Genomic DNA, 24,795 nt, shown 5'->3' on the forward strand with positions numbered 1-24,795 from the left:
CAATATAGAATACTTCATAGAATTCTGCCTGTCAATTATTATCTTTAAAAAATCAATGTTGTGTCTTTTGATTGTTGTACCTTTTGTAATGATGAAGTTGAGGCAATTCAACATGTTTTCATTGGCTTTGAAAAAGTATCTATATTATGGAGCAATCTCAGCGCGCACATTAATTAAACAACTTCCAAAAGAATAGGTTTCAATGTACTTAAGATTTTGTTAGGTGAACTCCCATTGTATAAAGGCAACAGAATTGTAAATTTCCTTATCATATATTCAATAATACATTTTTTCTTGTTTAAAAAACAACAAATTGCCAACATTTTTGGAATTATTGTTCTATCTATACAACAAATACATGGTTGAAAAATGTATTGCGTATCAGAACTTAGAAATACAAAATTTGAAAATACCTGCCATGTATTGAAAACACTTTTTGACAACATAAAAAAATCATAATTTTGCTGTTCTAAGCATCCCCCCCCCTACTATTGAAGCTACTTTTATTTATTTATTTAGTATTATTATCATTTTTTGTCTTCTACAATTATATTAAAAATGCAAGCACTTACCAACAGAAGTATGAGTGTGAGTATGAAAGTGTGTGAAAGTGGTTAGATAAAATGTCATCTGTTCGTTTGTCTTATGTCAATATTTGTGGGGGGGGGGGGGGGGGATAAATAAATTATAAAAAAAAAAAATTAAAAAAAAAAAATTAAAAAAAAATACACTTCATTCGACAATAGTAACATTAAGCATTCTATTAAATTCATAAAGTATGCTGACGTTCATTTATAGCTGTAACAATTCGGGGATGTTAACAATATCACAGCAGTATGAAATCTAACGTCAGCAATTTCGACAAGAAGTTTATACAATTTTCTCTATTATTCTGTGTGTGTTTGTGTGTGCGGTTTTTTGTTTTTTGTTGTTGTTTTTTGGTTGGTATTTTTATTTACTTTTTTCCAAAATATTCATGACAATATTAGACTGTGTAGAGGAAATGTACAATTTGCTTTCACTTAAATGCCTCTTATAAAAAGAATGAACCAGCTTTTAAACTACATTTTTCAAAATATATACATTTTAAGAAATGAACCTCGGCATACAGTGACAGCGGTGTAGCGTACTGAGGTACACTAAAAGGAACCTCAGCATACAGTGACAGCGGTGTAGCGTACTGAGGTACACTAAAAGGAACCTCAGCATACAGTGACAGCGGTGTAGCGTACTGAGGTACACTAAAAAGAACCTCAGAATACAGTGACAGCGGTGTAGCGTACTGAAGTACACTAAAAGGAACCTCAGAATACAGTGACAGCGGTGTAGCGTACTGAGGTGCACTAAAAGGAACCTCAGAATACAGTGACAGCGGTGTAGCGTACTGAGGTGCACTAAAAGGAACCTCAGCGTACAGTGACAGCGGTGTAGCGTACTGAGGTACATTAAAAGGAACCTCAGCATACAGTGACAGCGGTGTAGCGTACTGAGGTACACTAAAAGGAACCTCAGAATACAGTGACAGCGGTGTAGCGTACTGAGACACACTAAAAGGAACCTCAGCATACAGTGACAGCGGTGTAGCGTACTGAGGTACACTAAAAAGAACCTCATAATACAGTGACAGCGGTGTAGCGTACTGAGGTGCACTAAAAGGAACCTCAGCGTACAGTGACAGCGGTGTAGCGTACTGAGGTACATTAAAAGGAACCTCAGCATACAGTGACAGCGGTGTAGCGTACTGAGGTACACTAAAAGGAACCTCAGAATACAGTGACAGCGGTGTAGCGTACTGAGACACACTAAAAGGAACCTCAGCATACAGTGACAGCGGTTAGCATATTGAGATACATTAAAAGGAACCTCCGCATACAGTGACAGCGGTGTACGCTGATTTCGAGATATGAACCAGGTAGTCAAGGAACATGGTCCCTAAAAACATTCTGAAGTTTTGTGTGAAATTCGATCCCAGGACAGGAGTATCACCAATGCATCGTATTTCTAAATTGTTTTAAAGATTGCAACCCATCGAAATATCATAATTTCATTAAGGACAGACTATATAATTTCAACCATATATTCGGCTAAAATGCCAATGAAAGTTGATATAAGAATGATATTTTTTTCGGAAAAAAAAATGTTCTCCCCTATGGGTCTTTTCTGTTGTTATCCTGGATTAATCCTTTTAAGGAGGTATTTTGCACCAGAGAAATTTGATGTAGGTGAAAAGTGGAGGATATGTACAACAATATTTTGAAGTTGAAATTTTTCAAATCTACTTTATTTTGTCAAAAAATACAGTTTTAGTATAGGGTAATCTGAAAAAAATTTAAAACCCTTGCTGGACTTGAACCTGCGACCTACAGTTTAGCAGTCGGTATGCTCACCTAATGAGCTACTCAGCTAGGTATTTAAATTAAAAAGGAAAAGTCAAATATTGCTCATATTGAATTTTTCCTCCATGTTTTTAAAAGGAAGTCAGCCATTATGACGATGTAGAGTACATTCTTAAGATCGTCAACCCGCAGTTTGTGCTCATGTCGTACAAGGTATTGCACGATTTCCACATGGTTATTTCGCGAAAGAAGTGCGATCATCGGACAGTAAATGCACGGTAAGACATATGGGCAAAAACTAGTCTACAGAGATTGCAGTCTCGTGGGGCATTCGAAAGGCTTTCGCACAGCTATTGCAACATCCCTACTAACGTTATTGTAATTTAAACGACCTGATTTTATTGATCAATCCATGAAAAGGTTAAAGGACAGGTCAAGTTCTGAAGAAGCCATGTTATCAAAAGTCTCAAGGCAACGTGATTAGATTTCATTCAGACACCTCTGATTTTATACTGTACTAACAACGATAAAGAATACGATTCTATCACGTTAGTAGAGGCGGCAAGACCTCCATACGTTTTCCGAAGATCGCGCGGGGATTACCAGATAATACGCAATTTCTGAGTTACCCTGTAGTGCTTCCCTTGAACTCTTACGTACCTGAGGTGCAAAATATTATCGTCCAACCGTGGTGGATACAATTGCATATCACTGCGTTCAAATATTGTTGAAAGGATGTTCACCAGCTGCTATGCAAACACCCGTCGAATCCACATATGGATGAAAATGATTGTTTATAGATAAATCTAAATGTCAAATTGAAATCCAAAGCAAAAAGATTTTTCCTTCTCGTGTAGAAGGTTTTGAATAAATTCTGCCTCGTAAGAACATAACAACAGGTCAGCTATTAAAGGAGCACAATTCGTCCCATACGATTTTCCAACACACTGTTGAAAGACCTGATCACGAAATACTACGAAGATATTGTCAATAAGGAACTCCAACATCTTTTTAATATCAACTTCAACGTACTTGTGTGTAAAATCAGAGTGGGGTTTCACGTTTAGTAATTTTTTTAATGACTGATCAATAGAAATGAAAATTTCCTTTTTCCATTTTTTGTTCAAAAAGGAACTGTTTATGATGTCAAAAACTCTAGTCTTTAATTTATCGTGAGGAATGGTCGTGTAAAGTGTTGAAAAGTCACATCTTTTGTTGTTGATTTGAGAAAAGTTTTGTGATTTCAATTTTACCAAGCGTTCTGTAGAATTATTTTTAGAATCCTTATTTGATTCACATCACTCCTGTCATATGTTGTGGCACAAAATGTTCGAAGTTTCTCCTTCACAGCTGTTAATATTTTCGTGAGGATCAATAAATAGGGCTTGGTAGAACATTTACTGAATCCAGCAATTTATCTTTGTTTGTAAGGGTTTCCGTGAAGGTTAGAAATCCAGTATAGGTACGGTAACTCATATACATTCGCGAATACAAAATGTACCTCCATCGCAGAAGAGCGGATATCGCGGAAATTGCATATTCCGTGGTGTTCAAACAGTTTCTGCACAGCAATCATATTGATTTAATCCGACTTCTGTCCGAGAACTCGTGCAGAAATGGTACGATATCCAGAAAAATGTCATAACCCGAAGCCGCCTACAATGCCCTGAAAATCGCACGGAAAAGCGTACATAAAATCGCATGGAAAAGCGTACATAAAATCGCATGGAAAAGGGTATATAAAATTGCACGGAAAAGCGTACATAAAATCGAAAGGGCACCCTGGCAAGTGAAAACCAGGCTTACACGATAGAAAAGTACTTGGAAAATTTTCGTACGACTTCCATTCTTATGAGCGAGCATTTTAAAACTAAATCATCGGCGCCTGGTTATATTGTCATATATTTGAAAAACGTGAAAATAGCGAACTGTGATCACTCTCAAATCCTTCTATCTAAATAGAAATGAAAATTATCAAGTGAATATATTGCATATATTCAACCTATTTAAACTAGAGTTTCGAAATAGGAGAATTTTCGTTGAACGAATTTGATCTTTTTCTCATTTCAAGCCAAAGCAGACGTTTAAACCTCATGAATACTCACTTGTTGTTTTTTCCGAAGACGAGAAGGTTTCGGTCTGGATTTATGTTACAACTGGAACGGCTGGATTTAAATGAAACAAAAAAAATACAATATATCACTTGTCTTTGCTAGAATCCATGTGATATTTATAGCTAAAACCAAAAGTAGCTATACCCCTACCATTTCTCGTGAGCAGCTTCTTTGTCCATTACGGTGGATCCTTTCATCTCTTTTATCTAAACGCAGAAAGACTCTCATTGTCGTTACTTTATAGACATGCATCTGTCATCGCAAAACAACATGTTTCTGGCATTTTACATTCCAACAATTTACCTTTCATGTGCATACAAAATTGCAATTTCAAATACCTGTATTTCAGCGGATAGAAAAATCTTATACAAACCTTTGTCTTCTCTGAATCAGAGATCCTTTTTGCCTCAGCGAGACTATCAACAGCAATAGCGAACAAAATGTTCAGCAGCATGTCTGAAGGAGTTTAAAGAATTCAATTATGCAAATGATATAAATATTTGATGTCTTTTTTATGTGATTGATTGTATTTTGTTTAATGCCCCTCTCGAGAATTTTTCACTCATATGGAAACGTCACCAAGACCGGTGAAGGGCTTCAAATTTAGGCATATGCTCGGCGCTTACTGCCATTGAGCAGTGAAGATTCTTTAGCGTGCCGCACTTAAGGTCATATCCGAGGATCCGTGACATTCACACCTGATGCCGAGCGTTTGGCGATGAAACTGTCACTACCTGTTTAAAGGGACTGATTCACGATTTTTTTCCAAATTTTGTTCTTCACTTTAAGTAATCAAAATCTACAGTCTACTATGTTTAGAAGGTTTCACTAAAAAATTGAGGTTATTCATCATGACAGAAGCTCATTATAGATAGTTTACTATTTATTTTGTAAACAAAAATTGAGGTGTTATTGTTTACGGGGTTTTCAAAATAAATGGGTATTCATCCAAGTTTATTATATATCATATCTCAAGTATTCTTTAGGTAAAATGTGTCATTTAAAAGTTAAAATTTGTAATTGTACTTTATGAAGATGCTTTAAATTACAAAATTAACGTTTCACTAGTTTTTTTGTTTACATAAAAAGACTCGAGTCTTTGTTTACATAACACAGAATCAAAGCTAAAATATTGCTCTTATCCTTGCATTCAGACGGTCCAAATTTTGGTTGTCAACATTAAATGAGCTATATTATTAATTTTTAACATCAAAAATGAAAAACATTTCATTCGAAAAACGTGAACCAGTCCCTTTAAACGACTTATATATATGTCTTTCGTGCGGCTGGGATTCAAACCCCGACCTTCCGCATGCAGGGCAAATGCTCTACCTCTAGACCACCGCGGCGGTGCCTTTTTTATAAGATCGCATATTAGGTAATATTCAAGGATCTGCAAAGGGGATTACATTCATAATCGCGAGTCATGTCGTAGACCAACATATTTTTGTAGCGTATTTTGTTGCTCTATCTATATTCATTAGGTGTTATATCAAATTTAACAGATACAACCCATGATAATGTATAGAAAGAAAATAATCAATTACTGTATATATCAAAGTAATTATGTTGGTATATTCTAACGAATTTACTATTGATTTATTTTCACTTAATTTACGCAGTGAATATTGGTTTAATGATTTTTTTTTATATTTATTTATTTACTATATGCAAACACTCAGACGTTTTATAGAGTATACCTTTACCTTCAACCTCCTCTAATCAGCAATGAACTCCTCTATATGAAAGATGAAGATAACGAACAGTGATCAATTTCATAACTTCTACATGCAACACAAAGAAGAGAGTTGGGTAAACACGGGCCCCTGGACACACCTGACGTAGGATCGGGTGCCTAGGAGTAAACATCCCCTGTCGACCGGTCACAACCGTCGTGAGCCCTATATCTTGATCAGGTAAACGAAATTATTCGTAGTCAAAATCAATGTGCCAAGAACGGCTTAACAATCGGTATGAAACAAGTCAAACAGCATTGTTGTATTGACAAACAAGATCGTTATAACGACCATAGAATTTGCGAAATGCTTACTTTAAACGAGACCGCTAACACCCCTGCACCATCAACTTATTTTTCAGTAGCCTGCCTCGATTTTAAAACTGACCATACACAGAACAAGCTTTTGCATATCGAACCAGTTGAGATATATAAACACCATGTGCAGGTGACAATGGAATATTGCTGCATGAATATGAGAAGTTGACGATGGAGAAGGTGAAATCATCCCGTTTGTCATAAAGTTGAGTTGTTAGTTTACCGTTAATATATAGTGCTTAACGCGCAATGTTCGTTTAAAAATACAAATGAAAAAAGCTCACGTAAATTGACCTTTTCCCATCATTTTGTAAAATGAACATATCTGTTTATATAGTATTTTATGATTTGAAGTAAGCTCTCTTTGTTTTAGATTATAGCTTTTGAATATAGGGTTGTGTAAGCTCTCTTTGTTGAGATTATAGCTTTTGAATATAGGATTGTGTTGCTTGGAGAAGGTTTGCTGGGATATACGTTATTTCAAACAAAACGAGGGTGTGAAGAGGCCCACACCAAATTCCTATGCAATGAATTCATCCGCGCAGTTCGTGATGGCCTAAGGAAGTTGAGCAAAGTTCAATTCACAGAATAATTCGCATTTTTTTACTTTTACAAAACTGGGACAAAATACAAATAAGTGAATATAATTTTTACGAAATATATTCTTGTCAATTCTATCACATTTTTCTCTGCAAAAACCAACCTGCTTTGTGATATCTAAAAGACCTATCTGGTTCTACGATTAGATTGATTGATTGACCCTGAGAAGCACAAAAGATACAATTTCCAAAGAGAACGATGGTGATGAAGTAGAACACCACGAGAGCGCCTATTCCGTCAATACCACCATGCGCCTTCACGCCGTTGTACATAACTACATTCCAATCCTCTCCCGTCAATATCTACAGTAGAAAGAAACCTCTCCCGTCAAATCTACAGTGAAAGGTGAAGATAACGAACAGTGATCAATCTCATAACTCCTACAAGCAATACCCCCAAAAATATAGAGAGTTGGGCAAACACGGACTTCTGGACATACCAAAGGTGGGATCAGGTGCCTCAGAGGAGTAAGCATTCCCTGTCGACCGGTTACACCCGCCGTGAGCCCAATATCTTGATCAGGTAAACGGAGTTATCCGTAGTCAAAATCAGTGTGCCAAGAACGGCCCAACAATCGGTATTAAACACGTCAGACAGCATTTGACCCAATGATAGGTTGTATTGGCAAACTTCATGTAGATCGTTGTAACGACCATAGAATTTGCGAAATGCTGACTTTAAGCGGGACTGTTGGAACCCCTGCACCATCAACTTGTTTGTCTTGTCAGTAGCCTGCTTCGATTTAAAAAGAAATGTTACATTCGATATTACATCATGAATCACAAAAAACGCGTGCGCGTGTTTGAGTTTGTGTCTGTGTGCGTGCGAAACTTTTTCATCGCGTGCACTTGCTAGGTTGTTTGACGTAATTCGACATCTATTGTAAATTTTTCCCATTAATAAATTTTGATATATAGTATGTAATTAAGGAGGAATGCTACCCAGAGAAATTTGATATTAATGAAACGTGGAGGATACATACAATGATATTTTGAATTGAAAATTTTCGTTACTTTAAGTAGGAAAAAAGGCAATTTTAATAGAAAGCAATCTGGAAAAAAATAAAACCCCTGCTGAACTCGAACCCGTGATCTACATACAGTTCAGCAGTCGATATGCTAACCTACTGATCATAAACTACTCAGCTATGCAATGATATTTGAAATGAATAGACAAATATTGCTGATATTTATATTTTCATTCATATTTTAAAAGATAGTCAGCCATTATGACGATGTAAAGTACATCCTTAACAAATTGAAAATTCGCAAAATTTAAGTCTCGATAATACATCTGACAAGGTTAGATGGATAAATTGAGGTCTCGTGAAACAGAAGTGTTCTACAAAAGAAAGTTACACTAACCTGGAATACTGTTAGCATTGCTTTAGTGAAGGAATCAAAATGAGCTTCCGGTCTGCCTTCATTGAAATTAAACCTACGAAATACAAATTCCATGTTTTAAAGATGGTAAAAAGCTTCAAGCAAAACATTGTATGCGACAGACATTACTTCCCACCAAACAGCTGCATCTGGAACAGCGCGAACATAAAGAAGAGGGGGAGCATGACTATCAAACTAAGACGTTACCTCCCGCCAAACAACTCCATCCCGAACAGCGCGAACATGAAGAGGAACAGGAAGAGAATAAACATCAAACTTAACACGTAGGATATACTTCCGATTAGCACCTGAAGCAGTTTTTCTATGTCGTCATTATACCTGTAAAATATCACAATAAAATATCCCAGTAAATATCACAGTAGATATCACTGTAAAATATCACTGTAAAATATCACATTGAATATCACTGTAAAATATCACTGTAAAATATCCCAGTAAATATCACAGAAAATTCACAGTGAATATCACTGTAAAATATCACAGTAAAATCACAGTCATTGTAAAATATCACTTTAAAAAAATCTAGCACGAAATACAATTCTCGCAAAATATCTCCTTGGGTTTAATATTTTATTTACATTGTGATAAATTATGAAAGACTAGAAAAACTCAAATTTTCAACTGATTTTAATTTTTGCGTAATGAATTCTGGCCCAGAACAGTTGGTTATGAGAGTGAATATTTCACTACATTGACTTCTACTCTGGCCCGGAACAGTTGGTCATGAGAGTGAATATTTCACTACATTGACTTCTGCTATGCAAAATTAAGGTTCTCGTCCACAGCAAAAAACGTCAAAAATGTTACATGCATAGATGATATTGTTTGCCATTTTAAAAGGTAGCATTTCTCCAAGATAAAATGGTTACATTAGAACTGTTCGTGTATGCATACAGAGATAATTCATACACAAGACATATAAATACATTTTTGTGTTATTTTGATAGGTAAGTTGTTAACATGATACACACTTGGTTTTCTTGAAGACTTGTAACAATCTCATAGCCCTGAAGACACTGCATTTCAGTCCATGTTTGCGTGCGCACAGGATTCGTATTGCTAATTCAAGGATACTGGCCAACAAAACCTGAATGCATACGTGTCATGTAAAATACTTGTATGATGATTGTCAAACACTTTGCCCCATGCTTGGGTGTTTATAAGGGAAGACAACAACAAAAAAACACAGCGTCAGGAGCATCACCACCATGCATGGTCACTTAATATATTTTTTTTTTTTTACTTTTGCTTAGTGCAACATAAACTTTGGACACAAGTTCCTCTAAATAATGCAAGTAATTTGTCTTTTTCTTACAAAATTTCAATGAATTTCGATTTCTGCTATAAGATGAATTAGAATAACAGGGTAGACGTTGATAAATGGTTGTAACAATATCAAAAATCCAAATATATCGGACTAACGTTGAATATGAAAATCTACATATCATGTTCTATCCAAGGCCCGCAGTGACGAACTACGTCATCAAATACAAACCATTAAATGTAAGAAACATGCGCTTACCACCGTGTCGAAAATGTTGAATTTGGAGAAGAAATACTGTCTGCATCCATGCGCACATATTCTCAGTAGTATTTCTATTGCATATAGAGCCACGAAGACGATTTCCATGTAATCTAGAGACAGTGAATATTCTTATGAACAAGTTTTACCAATATTTCAATTGTATTTCACACGAATTATTCTGTATTTCCTTTAGTTGTGTTCTTCTATGAAACGGACATTTGCATACTTTACGTTACACTGTAAACGTATACTGTAAACTTATACTGTAAACCTACATTGTACACTCTCCAACCATTGAGGCTGATTGTAGTGTTCTGTTGCCGCAATCACCGTGTTTGCAAACACACACATCATGGTAGCCCAGAAAAAACACTCCGACTCCACTAACCGTCTCACGCGTAGAAATCTGATAGAAAAATGGAAAAGTGTGGACATCCGTAGGGTCATGGCTCGGATAACCTTCATTTGGTTTTAATATCATGAAGATGTACGTGGAAGAATGAATGCAATGTAATATACTTCGCTACCTGACTTCCGATATCTTTTTGTCGATATCTAAAGAAAGGAACAATGTTTTCAGTCTCTCTTTTGGAAAAAAAGTAAAATAAAAGTTTAAAATAAATGAGAATTTGAAGCGAAATCTTCAAAACACACCTTTTAAAACGTTTCGAGGTAACTGTCTTGGTAAAGCAGATTGTTCTCGACACTCGATTTCCTCTGCAAAAAAAAAAAAAAACAAAAAAAAAAAACAAAAAAAAAAAAAAAAAAAAAAACCAGGGACATTTTGTTAAAACACTTTTAGGGTATTATTTTTTGTTTTAATTTTTGTCAAAATTAACTGAAACTTGGTTCTTACTTCATATTTTCTTCATTAGCGTTGTCCAATCAAATGTTGTAAATACACACATAGTAAAACCTCACAAACCTTACTCTTTAAAAAGTTCATTTTTGTTCATCAGGTACATGTATATGATGCATTGCAGCTTACCCCCTTTATTTATCCATTTAAAGCAGTTCTGCATCTGCCGTTTTTCGTTCAGATATTCCGTTTTTTCAGTCTTCTGTTCTCGTTCCATCTTTTCTCGTTCTCTCGTAAATACTCTGAAATGTGTGTGAAACATCCCCACTGTAGAGCTATGTATCACCGGCTTTTGACTTGTTGTTTGTTCGTTTTTGTTTTGTTTTGGGGTGTTTTTTTTTTTTTATATTTTTTTTTTTTTTTTTTTTTTGGTTATCAACAAGCTTACCCTTTCAATATTCCAAGAACAATATTCATCATGAAAAATGCACAGAACACCACAAGAGGTATGAAATAGAGCCAGTTCCAGGAAATCCCCTTAGCGTCATTAGTCTGGAATAGTAAATGTTGTGAATATAGTGAACTGACGACAGTCATTAGTACTTTACTATAATGATGACGGATATCACAGCAGTATAGGGAGTATTCAGTGTGGTTAGAGTTGTCCAAGAATTTCAACTCAGATTGTCCTCATTAATTAATCATGTGACGGAACCCCCGACACTGTAATCACTTGACAGTCCAATCATACTGATTGAATAACAGTATCCGTGACTAATTCCCATTGTTGGAACAGCGAAGATAACGAATCTCATAACCCCATGGAATATAAAATAAGGAGATAGACATGGACTCCTTGGACGTATGGATCGCTTCACCAAAATTTTATTTAATGGTTCGTTGATTTATCTCATATGGAGTATGATTTCACCATCGAAAGAGTGAGACCAGCAGCAAAAGTAGCAACAAATATAACATTGTCAGCAGTATGTAATAAAATCATTATTAAGGATGAAACTGGCCAAGTACTGGCATCTCTTCGAGGAAGACGACGAGAATTTCGAGGATGCAGAGCGACAACAATATGGAGGAAGACGATGAAGATGACGAGTTACAGAGCGACAACAATATGGAGGAAGACGATGAAGATGACGAGTCACAGAGCGACAACAATATGGAGGAAGACGATGAAGATGACGAGTCACAGAGCGACAACAATATGGAGGAAGACGATGAAGATGACGAGTTACAGAGCGACAACAATATGGAGGAAGACGATGAAGATGACGAGTCACAGAGTGCAGGGCGTTTCATGATGTATGATACATTTTCATGGTTTAAGTGTTCGTTATCTTCATTTTATCATCTACTTCAGAATTAACTACCAAATCTTGAATCAAGCTCCGTACAGTGTCAATTCACCAAGGAGTGCATTCTTTTGACAGGTTTTCCAAGGATTCAGTGCTGATGCCAAGTGTCTTCAGATTGGTTTTGAGACAGTCTTTGAAATGTTTGTACTGCCCCCCCCCCCCCATCCTAGTTCCGCAAGATAACTCTCCAAACAAGTTGTTTAGCGATTCTTGTGTCTAGCATTCTGTAAATATGGCCATTCTAACGAACTTGAGAGTGAAGGGGAACGTATATCGAGGGCTATTTTGCACGAGATAAAACCTCGATGTCTTGTATTTTGTCTTGCCATCGGATACTCATTAGCCTACGATGACTGGTCATTTGATTCAGTCTCTTGGCATGACGGACCTTTCTCTTTTGAGTAGAACGGAGAAACAACAACGGTTAAACTCAAAGCATTAATACCGATCGCTGAGAACAAAATTCTTACCTAGCTTGCTTAGAAAATATATCTACAAACCATTGTTTTAACAGGATAGAGCGACAGTCCACAATTTGTTTGCAGATTTAAACTGGTTGAAGGAAGCGTTTTGTGACAGATTTATATCCTACCCAATGGCCACAGTATGGTATCCTCACTCACCAGACCTCAACCCATTGGCTTTTTTTCAGCGGAAGTTCTTACACTACAGCGTCTGCAATCCCTAACCACGGTCACTGAATGAACTCAAAATAACATAGAGCTTCAAATGAAAGGAGTCTCAGCAGAAATGCCTTAATGTGTACCAATGTTGTGGTTTTAAGGAAGTTAGCTCCTGGCTTGGATTTCTCGAAGAAATATCAAACTGAAGATTGGGTTTTCTTTTATTTGAACGGTCAAAACTTAAGTCCACGTTTCGAATTAAGTTCTTTTTGAGAAATCCAGGCCTGAGCTTTTGGGCACAACCGCGCAGGATGTTACAACTAAGTATTTACTGCTTCAATACTGATCCCATTGGTGCAAACATATTAAACATCTAGTACTGAATCCTATCCAGTTGGAAAAAAATGTGTCATTCAAAGCTTGAAAGGGTTTGGCAGGGACTATATTTTGTGGCGGAAGGATTAGTTAATCAAAGAGATCTAAATTTGCATGATATTGTAGTTTATATTTTCATCCAATATTTCTTTTTATACTCCTATACGTGTATTTCAGTTTTATAACTTATGATACAAGTAGTTCAAACTTGGAACTAGGTCAAATATTGTAATTTATTAATTTGGTTGATACATTTTCCCAAGCAGAATACCGATTCTTAAAGTTTAAATTAATTTACTCGAAATTTTGTATAAAAAATCATTTTCGCCAATAATTTCTAAAAATTGATATGTAGCCCCACTACTTTTTAAATTTTAAGACAAGACCTTGAAAATTATGTGAAATTTTAGAAATTGAAACTATTCCTAATATGTCCCTTTAAACTCTTATATTTGATATCATGAATTTTTTCGTATATCAAGGGCAAAAATGTCATTTATTTCCAATACGTGTATCAAACTTTTTATCTGTAGTGTTAGGAGACATGATTATGTATCTATGTAATGATTTATTTATGTTGCTTATGTTGTGTTGACACCAACAGACAAATCATGTGAATAAATGTCGAGTCAATTTTAAGTGCAATATGTCATGTTTAGAACAATGACAAGCAATGTGACCCCAATTAAAAAATACACTTTCCAAAAAATTAACATTACTCTAAATCTCAGGTGCAAACCTCTTTATGAAACGATTTTCCTTTGTTGATTAAAGAAACGAGGTTCGTTTAGAACAGTGTATGCAAGAACCTGATGATATTGTGTTAGAATGACGTAATACAGAAAATCTAAATTTTGTCCTTAAAGGTGGAGATTTCATTAACAATTTCCCTATCCCACACGAGTAAATAATAAAAGATTATTTCTCTCACATTTTACCTACAGTGTGGTGCATAAATTCAGGAGCTTTGAGAAAATTCAAAATCATCAAAAGGCTTATTTGAACTTCAATGCAAAAGTTAATTAGACAGGCAGAAAGAGCATACCCGAAAATGGCTTACACTATAAAAAATACCCAAGGCTGTCCACCAGAGAGCTATATCACATTAAATTTAAAGAACTTTACGTCATCGTGTAACGTAAATTATAGAACATATGCCGTGTCAGACAGAAAAATCTCACATGGGTGTCTCACATAGATAAAGTCAATCTCACACTTGTGATAATGCGAGATTATATTCCCAGATCAAAAAGGATTACTTCTATCTACATATGGTGTTTATGTCTCTCAACGGATTTGGAACGCAAGAGCATTATAACGACAAGTTCTGTGTATGATCAATTTTTAATCGATATTGATATTGACAAATAAGTTGAATTTACAGGGGTTTCAACAGTCTCGTTTAAAGTCAACATTTTGCAAATTATATTGTCGTTATAATGATCTTATTCAAATACAAAATGTCATTAAGTCGAATGTTGTCATCCCAATTGTTAGACCGACTGGTTTTGACTACGGATAACTCCGTTCACCTGATTAAGATAGAGGGACTACGGCGTGTGTGACCGGTCAACAGAGGATGTTTTTGATCCCACCTCTGGTATCTCAGGGGGTCCGTATTTGCTCTACTCTTAATTTTTTATGGGATTCATGAGATTGACCACTGTTCGCTATCTTCACCTTTTTAATAGTAGTTATGAAACTTATTCGTTATTCGTACACAACATGGCCGAACGAATGACGGACATTGAGGGGATATTCTGTATATAATCGAACATGAAATTGCATCGTCATCGTATATTACGATGCATATGACGTTACCGTGAAGACCCAGAAGAAATTTTACCTCCAAAATTCTGTCTGAAACATCTAAAATCATATGTCTATGGGAAGTCCCTCTCTTATGCCAAATGAATTTTGAAAGCAACAACTCCATTTCTTCTCAACCCACAACATTCCATTACACGGACGCAGAACTTGAACCCTATTCACATTTATATCATGGACAAATACCAAATACTTGCCACTTTGTACGAAAAAGCAATGGTCATTTGGATTCAAGAACTGATGTGAAAAATGTATTTTCGTAAGAAGCTGTAAGTGAAGCTCCATAGATTTTCACCTATGCATGGCGTTTATGGACGTAGTAGTGAGAATTCTTTATCGGGCCAATGTCTACCATAATTGATTGATTAAATATTGTTTAATGTCCAACTCGTATGGAGAGCCAAATAAAATAAACTCAAATCATTGTAGATATCTTCAATTATTTGAAGATAGCATCAAATCATTTGATGCGCGCAACAATTTAATTAAAGATCTCTTCAAATAATTAATGATATCTTCAATTCTAAATTATTGCGCGCATTAATTGGATTGATGATAGCATTAATTCTTCAGCTGAATTGATGCACGCTTTAATTGAATTAATTATATCAACAATTAAATTGATGCGCGCTACATTCCATTGAAGAGAGCAATAATTGAAATAAATTCTCATCAATTAAATCAATTGATGAGAGCAATAATTGAGTTGATGCGCGCATTATTTCATTTGATGAGAGCAATAAATGATTTAATGCGCGCATTAATTCAATTATTGCTCTCTTCAATTGAATTAATGATATCTTTAATTCATTTGAAGAGAGCAATAATTCTTTTAGAGAGAGCAACTATATAATTAAAAATATCTTCAATTCAACATATCCACAATTGAATTAATTATCTCTTTAATTGAATTGTTGCTCTCTTTAATAGAATTGATGTGCGGATTAATTCCTTATACAAAATCATTGTAAACAATTAAAGATATCTTCATGTGAAGTAAAGATATCATCAAATTATTTATACCGAGCTCTAAATCATATATTGCGAGCAATATTTCTACGAAATTGATGCTCTTATCAATTGAATTAAAGAGAGCATTTAATTGTATTAATGCGCGCATCAAATCTATTATTGCTCCCATTAAGTCAATTGATGCGCACATTAATTCAATTGATGAGAGCAATAATTGAATTGAAGCGCGCATTAATTCATTTGATGAGAGCAATAATTGATTTAATGCGTGCATTAATTCCATTAAAGAGATCAATGATTGAATTGATGATTGGTGCTCCATAAACTCGAGAATTGTTCACTTATATGGAGACGTCACCATTGCCGGTGAAGGGCTGCAAAATTTAGGCCTATGCTCGGCACTTATGGCATTTGAGCAGGGAGGGATCTTTATCGTGCCACACCTGCTGTGACACAGGGCCTCTGTTTTGCGGTCTCATCCGCCGAAGGACCGCCCCATTTAGTCGCCTTTTACGACAAGCAAGGAGTACTGAGGACCTTCTGGGAAAATGTCGCCGTCACTGTGGTATACTTCATTGACCACCCGAAATTAAAATAATCAAATTGTTTAGAAAGTACCATAAACGTTAGCTTTCTCATAGCTTCGTACGTTTTGTTTTTGCTTAGTTTGGAGGGGAACGTGTTTTAAAAGGGGGAAAACATTGCACCTAATATGACGTCACAATGTAACTGTTTACATCCACCGCGTTATATTTCCTGCGTTAAATGGGGAGGCGGATAAAATGTCTATAAGTCGTGTTGCAAGATGTTAATGGGCTTAATTCGCTCGTCTTAACGGTCACACCGTACAACATATTACACTTAGTATTTGATAACAGATTTTATAATTTTCAATGACACTTTTGATATAAATCTACTTCTAAAACATCAATTTATCTCGTGTTTATGTCTCGTGATTGTTGACTTACAAAGTAGTACAAGTCGGTCCATCCTTCCATGGTTAGGCACTGGAAGACTGTCAGCAGGGCAACACCGATGTTGTTGAAACTAGTAATACCTTCGTTAGGCCCCACCCAGTAACGGCTACACGTACTGTTTTCAGTGCAGTGGTGGCCAGTGCCCTCTCTGTCTTCTTGACAAGGCCGCGATTCCACCATCTTAGGATGGCATTTTTTTTCTGTTCAAAACATTATTCTATTTTCTTACACAAAGATATGTTTCCGTATTTAACAGACGTAAATTATAATGCATATCACATACACTAAATCAATGCCATTTATTTGCAATGCGTATTCAAAGACATGGGATAACCACATATTTGTTATAGAATTTTGTTAAACTATTTGTAAATATTCACAAATACCTTCTGGTACATTCATTGGAAAACATGATCCAAAAATCCTTCAGAAACGTCTTTTTAATGGAATATTTCATGTACCAATGACCGATTTTAAATTGTTGTTTGATCAAATAATAGAAAATCTCACGTAAACACAACAAAATCCTACTTCTTCCGTGGTATCCAAACCTTGGGTATCATACGTTGTGCTTACGTGAGATTTTCTGTTATATGATCGAACAATAATGTAAATTGGTCATTTTACGAAATGCACCAATAAAAAGACGTTTTATAAGGGATTCAATTGTAGGCAATGTTTTCCATTGAATTTTCAAGCAAAGATTTGTGAATAATACAAAAATAAAGGTGGTTTCGTACGAAATTTCATGGTATATATGGGGTTTTAGCAATATTAAAACCTTTACGAAAAGTTTTACAGAATTATGTAACAATTGTTTTAGGTTATCTTGCATTTTACTCTTTTATCTCTCTGCAAGATATCGCAGTGACGAATTCGGCCTTGCGCCAAGGTGTAGATATTAGGCTTTTTTTTCAATTTGACAACTGTGTTAATGCAACAGGCGAGGAAAGTGTTATGGATATGGCTTTGTTTTGATGTGTTTATCGAATACTTACCGTGACATTGCATTTCATAGTCACTATTAAAGCAGGTTCTGTTGAACGCACCCTTGTAGTAGTTCATGCCCAAAATGGCAAAAATTATCATTGTCATGATAACCAAGACGAATACTGGCACTAGTAGAGACACGCTCCGAAAAATAGTCATGGCCACTCCCCTCATCTCTGAAATATGTCCAAACAACTACACGCCGTACTGCACAATTGAAAAGTATTAATTTTTACAAGATTTATTTTGCAAGAGCTTTTTACAATTATTTACACTTAAAGTATGGAATATTCACAATAAGATTGGACGTGTTGAGATGAATATTTTCTGTGCAATATTCTTTTCAAAACCGAAAAGTCAGTATCGAGGATCTTGGTTTTTTTTAAAATTCATATCAAAGGGCTTAAACGGCACCGTTGTTTATAAATACGATGAATTTACCATCGTACGTGTAGTAGTTACCCCATATAATATTGTTGGTTATGTACAGATAACTCACACTTTTAACAAAAGAAAGCACGCCAAACTATGGTACAAAGTGCCGCAAACGCATGGCGTAGCGTGGAGCGGATCCAAACATCGAATTTTAGTAGTTTCTGGTGTATTTCATGGTGATTCGATGTTTGAACGGATCACATGAGATATTTTTAAAGTGAACTAGGCTGAAAATAAAGCAAATCTTACTTTGGATTTTAGATACAAATCTAATAGCCCGCAGGACTCGAGTCAATCTCAGCAGCGTAAAATTGAATTTCAGCATAATATTCACACAATATTCCAAAAGGCTGTTAAACAAAATATGAAATATGATGTAATGCTTCGCTACAGACAACACATTTCAATACAATACAATAGCTTTAAATATCGGTGTAAGTATGGACATACCCCAAAATTACCAGCAAAAAATCAAGTTTGTTCCAGTGGTCCTTTAGATAAGCAGTCTTCCCGATTATGAAACCTTGCGAAATTATTTTCAGTGCAGCTTCAACGGTAAAAATGGACAGAAAATACACCTCTGATTTCTCCTGAAAAGAGTGAAAGCGAATTAAAAGTCCTATACAAGGTTAAGTTTCCTCATATTTTCTCTTGTGTTTCTCTCATTCTTTATCAGACATTTCCTATCTCCATTGCCTATGTTCACAATATCATTATTTACATGTATATTCAGATGTTCACGTGGTTCTTCTGCATCAGCTTGTAAAGTACATTCCAATCATGTAAGGCACTATATACATTTAGATATGTGTAACCATGATAAATAAAGTAAATTCGTGCGGTGTCTAAATCTTACCAGCTCCATGGTTCTCTTTGTTTTATCATTGTTTGGTAGATGTTCTGCCAGCGCCAGCACAATACAATTAGCTAAGATGACGCACAGAATAAAAATTTCGAAACATCTAAGAAGTGTTAAGGGTTGTATAATTCATATCTAATTATCAAGGTGGTGGTAAAGAGTAAAGGAGAGTGAAGAAATGGGCGGGGGAGGGAGTGAAGAAATGGGCGGGGGAGGGAGTTAGGGAAGGTGAAGAAATGGGCGGGGAGGGAGTGAAGGAAGGAAGGTGAAGAAATGGGCGGGGAGGGAGTGAAGAAATGGGCGGGGAGGGAGTGAAGAAATGGGCGGGGAGGGAGTGAAGGAAGGTGAAGAAATGGGCGGGGAGGGAGTGAAGGAAGGAAGGTGAAGAAATGGGCAGGGAGGGAGTGAAGAAATGGGCGGGGAGGGAGTGAAGGAAGATGAAGAAATGGGCGGGGATGGAGTTAAGGAAGGTGAAGAAATGGGCGGGGAGGGAGTGAAGGAAGGTGAAGAAATGGGCGGGGAGGGAGTGAAGGAAGGTGAAGAAATGGGCGGGGAGGGAGTGAAGGAAGGAAGGTGAAGAAATGGGCAGGGAGGGAGTGAAGAAATGGGCGGGGAGGGAGTGAAGGAAGTGAAGATGGGAGGGAAGGATAGAAGAGAGAAAAGGGTTGTGGAAGGAGAAAAAAGAGCGAGTGGGGGTGGGAGTAGGTGGGAAGGAGTGGAATCCTTACTTCATCCCTAATGAATCTTCAAAAGTGTTCTCATGTACAATTTATTTAAAATTAGATTCTTTGATCCACTCACATAGTTCGTATGCAAACCTATCTGGTATGGCATTGACTTTTGAGTTCTGAAATGAAAAACTGACAGTTATCAAATATTTGTATAATCACTGCATGCTGTTTCAGTTATATCCAACATACGTATCTTATAAGAATCATTACACAGAGATTGACTCTATCTAATAGGTGTGTAAGAAGGGTGCATTTCATATTTAATCATTATGGTTTGGCGGGTAGAAATGGGCGGGTGGAGGGAGAGATAGTGAGGGGAGAGGGGATGGAGAGAAGAGGGATGAAAGAAAGAGAGAAAGGGAATGGTAAGAGAGAAAAGAGATGGAAGAAAGAGAGAAGGGGTAAAAGAGATTTAAAAAGAAAGATAAGGTGGAAAGAGAAAAGAGGGATGGAAGAAAGAGAGAAGGGGAAGGGGTAAGAAAGATTTAAAAATAGAAAAAGAAGAGAAGGTGGAAAGAGAGAATATACATGCATCAAATAATGCACTGCCACTATCAAAAAATATAATTATATTTTTTGATAGTGGCAGTGCATTATTTGAAACAGATATTTTTGAGTTTTGATATTGTAATACTTGGTCATTAATGTGTTGTGGCAGAAATGGATTATAGCATTAATTTCATGGATTGTATCATTAATGATACAATCCATGAAATTTCTTAATCATCTAATTGAGTCAAAAAAGTTCCCTAGCTCATGAGATCTTGATTTATACATGGGATTCTAATCCATGGGCTATGAATATCAAGCACTGCTTAGAAAATTTGAGATTTCCTGCTTTGACTGAACTTTTACCTCATAATTCATTAAAACCTGTTATCAATATGATTTCACAACGCATTAATGACCAAGTATTACAATATCAAAACTCAAAAATATCTGTTTCAAATTAACTTATATTCTTCAGAAATGTATATGAAATGAACTCAAGGTCTGCTTATGTTGATATCCTTACATATAAATCAGATAGGTCTGCATTGGCAAAGCTTAGACTGAGTTCACACAATTTAGAAATTGAAAGAGGAAGACATATTGGAGTTGAGCATAATAATAGAATTTGTAAACTGTGCAATAGTAATAACATAGAAAATGAAACTCACTTCCTATGGTTGTGTAAATGTTATGAACAAGAAAGAGAATCCCTATACAATAAATTATTAATGTTACATAACTTCGATTATAAGCTGACCAATGATGACAATATTAGGTCAAAGTAATTATTGAATTCCAAGTCCTATAGTGTATTGAAATGCCTGTCTAAAATTGAATACGTGTCTAATAAAAGAAATTTACTTCAAGCAACTGATTCCAATATGTCTACATAATTTAACAATATATATATATATATATATTAATTAATTAATTGATTATCACATGTATCGTTTAGATCCTAGGGGTAAACGTAAGGTTGGGTGTTATATATTCTATACAATTGCATCGAGAGATCCACTCTCCTTATAAAATATCACTGGTTTGACAATCTTGCTAGGCGGTGGGTGCCGTACGTTGCTGGTTCGACCCCGGGCTGGGGCGAAAATTTTCAGTACCTAGTTGTGATTACTTAGTGCTTTATATATATATATATATATATATATATATATATATATATATATAATTCCAATGTTATTTATTACAAGTGTTTTGATTGGACAAAAATAAAGCTGAACAAGAGTTTATACATCAATAAATCCGAAATCGCGATGTATTCATACACGCCTGAAAACAAATAACATAGTGCGGGGAAACTATTCAAATTTGCAATTGTTAATTAAGTGAATGAATTGGAATTATAAGAATCAAACATTCTTTTTGAAGAATTCATCGATGTGTAAACTCCGGCCATTTTACTCACAAACTTAACATAAAAGTGCTTCGCACTTTTATTCAGTTTGTGAGTAAAATGTCCGGAGTTTACACATCGATAAATTCTTCAAAAAGAATGTTTAATCCTATAATATATATATATATATATATATATATATATATATATATATATATTATAGGGTTATTGAACTTATATGGGTGAATATTGGCACGAATTGGCTGTAAAAATGCACGAGCTTGCGAGTGCATTTTGACAACCAACGAGTGCCAATATTCTCCTTCAATAACCCTTTTATTATATATCTAAAGTATTTAGTTGTTAAATTATATCCCTTTTCAATCAAACTACTCCAAAATAGACGAGAATTCATCAATATTGGCAGTGTACAAAAACAGCATGCATTTCCTAGCTGTTCAATATTTAACCCGTCATTAATGCATGAAGCAAACTGATTTTGTAAATGGGGACATCATACTAGTAATTTATGTACAGTAAAACATTTTGCTTAAGTAAATATCAAATACCGGCTCTGTCAGATTCGGAGGAACGTCGTCTGCCATTTTGGCTTGTTTACGTCGTTACGGTAACGCCAATATTGAACGCTCATATTCGGAATGTTTCGGGCGCATACAATTTACGCAATGCAAAGTTAGCGTTCAATAAATTCTCAGGATATTGAACGCTAACATTCTCTAGATTTTACGCAGATTTTATATTGGACTATTTATTAGCTATATAAATATATATATAAAGTCAAAAAATAAAATCCAATACTCAAACTTTTATCTATTGCGCTTTCCCCGCACGAATCAAAATGTCCGCTACACGGTGTGTTTCTTATTGTAGGATCTCTGATCTGTTGTTTATGTACACGAACACGGTCAGCCAATTTGGTTCCTGTTTGACCTATATAGTTTTCTCCACATGTAGGGCACATCATACAATAAAGTAGATTTTTAGATTTACACGTCATAGTTGAATTTACATTGAAATTCATTCCGTTTTTGAAAGTTATGGAGTTGTCGGTTTGTATAAATTGGCGAGTACCGCATCGTAGATCCTCGCATTTGAAGATTGCTGGTTTTTCGGGGTTTGATGTAAATTTGGCTTTAGTGAGAATTTTTTTCAAATTTGGTGGTTGACGTCTGCTGTGGAGTATATCCGTGGGCTGAATGAGGTCATTTAATGTTTCTGATTGTTGAAGAATAGGGAATAACTGCTTGGCTGTTTTGAATATGTTGTGATTTCTCGGGTTGTGTGTAAGAACGAAAGGAATTTTGTTGTTGGTTTCTTCATGTTGTTTAATAGTTCGCAATTCTGTGATGGAAGTTTCTTTAGCCTTTTGTATAGCTGTTTCAATTAATTTTGGTGGATATTTCTGTCTGCATAAAAATATTTTAAGCTCAGATAATCTTGTATTTCTGCGATCCTCATCTATTACTATTGTGCAAATTCTCCGGGCAATGTTAAAAGAGATGTTTCGTTTGGTGTGAGATGGATGACATGAGTTAAACTTCAAATATTGATGGGAATCTGTATTCTTGTAGTAGAGATCTGTTATGATTTTCACCCCCTCCTTTACAATCAGGATGTCTAAGAAAGGTAATTCATTTTCGTGAATTTCCATTGTAAATCGTATATTGTGTAGGTGATTCAGCATGTTGTGGAAGTGTTGTAGATCTTGTAAAGATTTGGTCCAAAAAATAAAGCAATCATCCAAATAGCGTTTCCAGTTTTTCTCAATATACAGGTCAAATTCTTCTCCAAAAACTGATTTGCATTCTGTAAAAAGTTTCTCCTCAAGAAAACCCAAAACTAAAGTTGCGTAAGTTGGGGCGTTCCTTTTGTTTGAAGAAAGTATTTGTTATCAAAAAAGAAATGATTATTTTCCAAAACTATTTTGATTCCTTCCAAGATAAATTCCTTTGAAAATCTTGATTGTAATACACCTTACCAAGTTGTTTGAGTAATGGATTTTATTTTTTGACTTTATTCTACCCCGATACCAAGAAAAAAGAATTTATTGAATATATATATAGAGAGAGATATGCTTATATATATATAGAGAGAGATCTATATATATATATATATATAGCACTAAATAATCACAACTAGGTACTGAAAATTTCCGCCCCAGCCCGGGGTCGAACCAGCGACGTACGGCACCCACCGCCTAGCAAGATTGTCAAACCAGTGCGTAAGTCCACTCGGCCACAACAACTTCCCTAAAAAGGAAGTTTTGTTATGCTCCTAAAGCGCTACTTATACACACTGATGTAATCTCACACAGTCGCTGTGTCATTCAGTGTTTAAGATATTTTATAAGGAGAGTGGATCTCTCGATGTAATTGTATAGAATATTTAATATAAAGCACAAACAAACAATTATAACACCCAACCTTACGTTTACCCCTAGGATCTAAACGATACATGTGATAATCAATTAATTAATATATAAAGCACTAAATAATCGCATCAATATATATATATATATATATATATATATATATATATATATATATACACACGTGTGTGTGCTAGTCTGTTTTATATTACAGCAGACGCACAGGAAAAGAAAAATATGCAAAGGATATCCATTATCTGTTCAATATCTCGTAAAAGGATATTTGTTATCTGTCAAACATATCGCTGTTTTTCTGATGCAACATTGTCTCTTAAATATGAATAGCGACTTGTCGTTTTTCATGGATTTGCGCAGCTGTACATCGTTTTGAACATCGTTGACAACTTCGATTAATGATCGCGCTCCGCCTTCCCTGGTCGCAGACCTCTGCATGCGGTTTGTCACCTGCATTTTCAATATGGACCAGTCTCCTATAAATGGTCACATTGCTATCTCTGCCAAAATTTTCTACGCCCATGCATGTTGATTCAAACCTGATTTTGTAAAATTATATCCA

General features: G+C 35.5%; 1 protein-coding gene across 7 annotated transcripts in view; it reads right to left on the reverse strand.

The window, feature by feature from the left end:
• The window catches only part of LOC125678290 (voltage-dependent P/Q-type calcium channel subunit alpha-1A-like), a 54,846-nt gene that overhangs the window by 27,540 nt on the left and 2,511 nt on the right, over positions 1–24,795 (reverse strand). For 6 of the 7 annotated variants that reach the window (XM_056155416.1, XM_056155413.1, XM_056155414.1 and 3 more), the window contains exons 2-20: positions 24,500–24,772; positions 19,256–19,359; positions 18,850–18,989; positions 18,649–18,749; positions 17,973–18,140; positions 16,966–17,174; positions 11,279–11,382; positions 11,020–11,132; positions 10,686–10,748; positions 10,559–10,586; positions 10,307–10,437; positions 10,029–10,141; positions 9,478–9,593; positions 8,693–8,824; positions 8,468–8,540; positions 7,285–7,405; positions 4,824–4,906; positions 4,601–4,656; positions 4,442–4,501 (exon numbers count right to left, since the gene is read on the reverse strand). In XM_056155416.1, coding sequence (XP_056011391.1) covers positions 4,442–4,501; positions 4,601–4,656; positions 4,824–4,906; positions 7,285–7,405; positions 8,468–8,540; positions 8,693–8,824; positions 9,478–9,593; positions 10,029–10,141; positions 10,307–10,437; positions 10,559–10,586; positions 10,686–10,748; positions 11,020–11,132; positions 11,279–11,382; positions 16,966–17,174; positions 17,973–18,140; positions 18,649–18,749; positions 18,850–18,989; positions 19,256–19,359; positions 24,500–24,689 — 2,105 coding nt within the window. In that variant the 5' untranslated portion in view covers positions 24,690–24,772. Of the gene's footprint in view, positions 1–4,441; positions 4,502–4,600; positions 4,657–4,823; positions 4,907–7,284; positions 7,406–8,467; positions 8,541–8,692; positions 8,825–9,477; positions 9,594–10,028; positions 10,142–10,306; positions 10,438–10,558; positions 10,587–10,685; positions 10,749–11,019; positions 11,133–11,278; positions 11,383–16,965; positions 17,175–17,972; positions 18,141–18,648; positions 18,750–18,849; positions 18,990–19,255; positions 19,360–24,499; positions 24,773–24,795 lie in introns of those variants that run through there. The other variant, XM_048916620.2, reaches the window with a different exon arrangement.

This window comes from Ostrea edulis, chromosome 2 (genome assembly GCF_947568905.1).
Source record: "Ostrea edulis chromosome 2, xbOstEdul1.1, whole genome shotgun sequence".
Classification (NCBI taxonomy): Eukaryota; Metazoa; Mollusca; class Bivalvia; order Ostreida; family Ostreidae; genus Ostrea; species Ostrea edulis.